Here is a 1,628-nt window from a genome sequence, read left to right as displayed (position 1 = left end):
TTGTTGTGTGTGTGTGTGTGAGAGTGTGTGTGTGAGTGTGTGTGTGTGTGTGTGTGCGTTTTACCCAGGCAGGCTGTTCTCTCTGGGTTGGTGGTGAAGCCGGTTTGGCAGTGGCACAGAAACGATCCCTCAGTGTTGATGCAGCGGCCGTCCTGACAAACTCCCTCCTGAACACACTCGTCCACATCTGGAAACACACACACAAACAACGCATGAGATCATCCCACGCAGAAGCCATCAGTAATAATGCTCAGTCTCACAACAGTTTTGCTCAGCTCTGGACGATTCAGATCGAGCTGAATTCACAGGAACAGGAAGACCGGATAACTGCGCATTGAAATTAGCTAAATTAATGAAAGTCACTCCATTATTGCCAAAACAAGTGTGCAAAAACATGTCTTGTTTCAAATGATCTCCGATTACAGGTTGCCTACAATACATGAGTGTGAATGTGCAGATGTTTCCCTTTATCACATTCTGCACAATTATTTCTTGATTTTATCTCACAGGGTGTGTGGTGGACGTGTTGAAAGCAGAAACGTTTACTTCAGACGTTTGACTAATGCAGTTCATCATTCCGTCAGAGAATTAAGGAACATTTCACTCTGGAGAGATTGAAACAACTCCAAATCTAAATTCAAGGTTGCTGAGAAAAGCGCCAGTCTTTTCCCCACAGGTTTAGTGAGGAACGGCAGCTTGATGTTGGCTGTGCATCACGTCTGGTGTCATACCTTGGCAGGACGTCCCGTTAGCGGCGGTCTTGTAGCCCTGCGCACAAACGCACTTAAAGGATCCGTCCGTGTTCACACACTCTCCGCTCGGGAAGCAGAAATCTCCTTCCAGACACTCGTTAATGTCTGAGCCAGACAGAAGTGTGTTAAAACAAACTCATATGTGACCCTGGACCACAAGACCAGTCATAAGGGTCAATTTGTTTAAATTGAGATTTATACATCATCTGGATGATGAATAAATGAGCTTTCCATCGATGTATGGTTTGTTAGGATCGGACAATATTTGAAAATCTGGAATCTGAGGGTGCAACAAAATCAAAATATTGAGAAAATCATCTTTAAAGTTGTTCAAATGAAGTTCTTAGCAATGCATATTACTAATCAAAAACTAGGTTTTGATATATTTACGGTAGGGAATTTACAAAATATCTTCAAGGAACACAATCTTTACTTAATATCCAAATGATTTTTGGCAAACAAGAAAAATGTATAATTTTGACCCATACAATGTATTGTTGGCTATTGCTACAAATATCCCCCAGCGACTCAACACTGCTTTTGTGCTGCAGGGACACATATTGCTTTGCTGGCTATTGCTACAAATATATCTGTGCTACTTATGACTGGTTTTGTGCTCCAGGGTTACATATGTGCATGTAAATACATGTAAATATTTTGAAAATATATGCATGCATGTGTTTGTATGTATATATACATAATATACACAGTACACACACATATATCATGTAAACAAAAACCATAATTTTGGATGCGATTAATCGCGATTAATGGTTTGACAGCACTACTCTGAACAGAAGACGAGTATAAAGCGGTAATATTTGTGCGTGCGTGTGTGTGTGTGTGTGTGTGTGTGAGTGCGTGTGTGTGTGTGTG

At 41.0% G+C, this 1,628-nt stretch overlaps 1 protein-coding gene across 1 annotated transcript in view; it reads right to left on the bottom strand.

The window, feature by feature from the left end:
* The window catches only part of LOC107566282 (latent-transforming growth factor beta-binding protein 4-like), a 78,680-nt gene that overhangs the window by 10,126 nt on the left and 66,926 nt on the right, over positions 1-1,628 (bottom strand). The window contains exons 25-26 of the mRNA XM_016251676.1: positions 732-857; positions 65-187 (exon numbers count right to left, since the gene is read on the bottom strand). Coding sequence (XP_016107162.1) covers positions 65-187; positions 732-857 — 249 coding nt within the window. The remainder of the gene's footprint in view (positions 1-64; positions 188-731; positions 858-1,628) is intronic.

The sequence above is a fragment of the Sinocyclocheilus grahami genome, unplaced genomic scaffold (assembly GCF_001515645.1).
Source record: "Sinocyclocheilus grahami isolate Dianchi unplaced genomic scaffold, SAMN03320097.WGS_v1.1 scaffold1067.1, whole genome shotgun sequence".
NCBI lineage: Eukaryota > Metazoa > Chordata > Actinopteri > Cypriniformes > Cyprinidae > Sinocyclocheilus > Sinocyclocheilus grahami.
The sequence above is the reverse complement of the archived record's forward strand: the minus strand, read 5'-3'. Positions and strand labels throughout refer to the sequence as shown.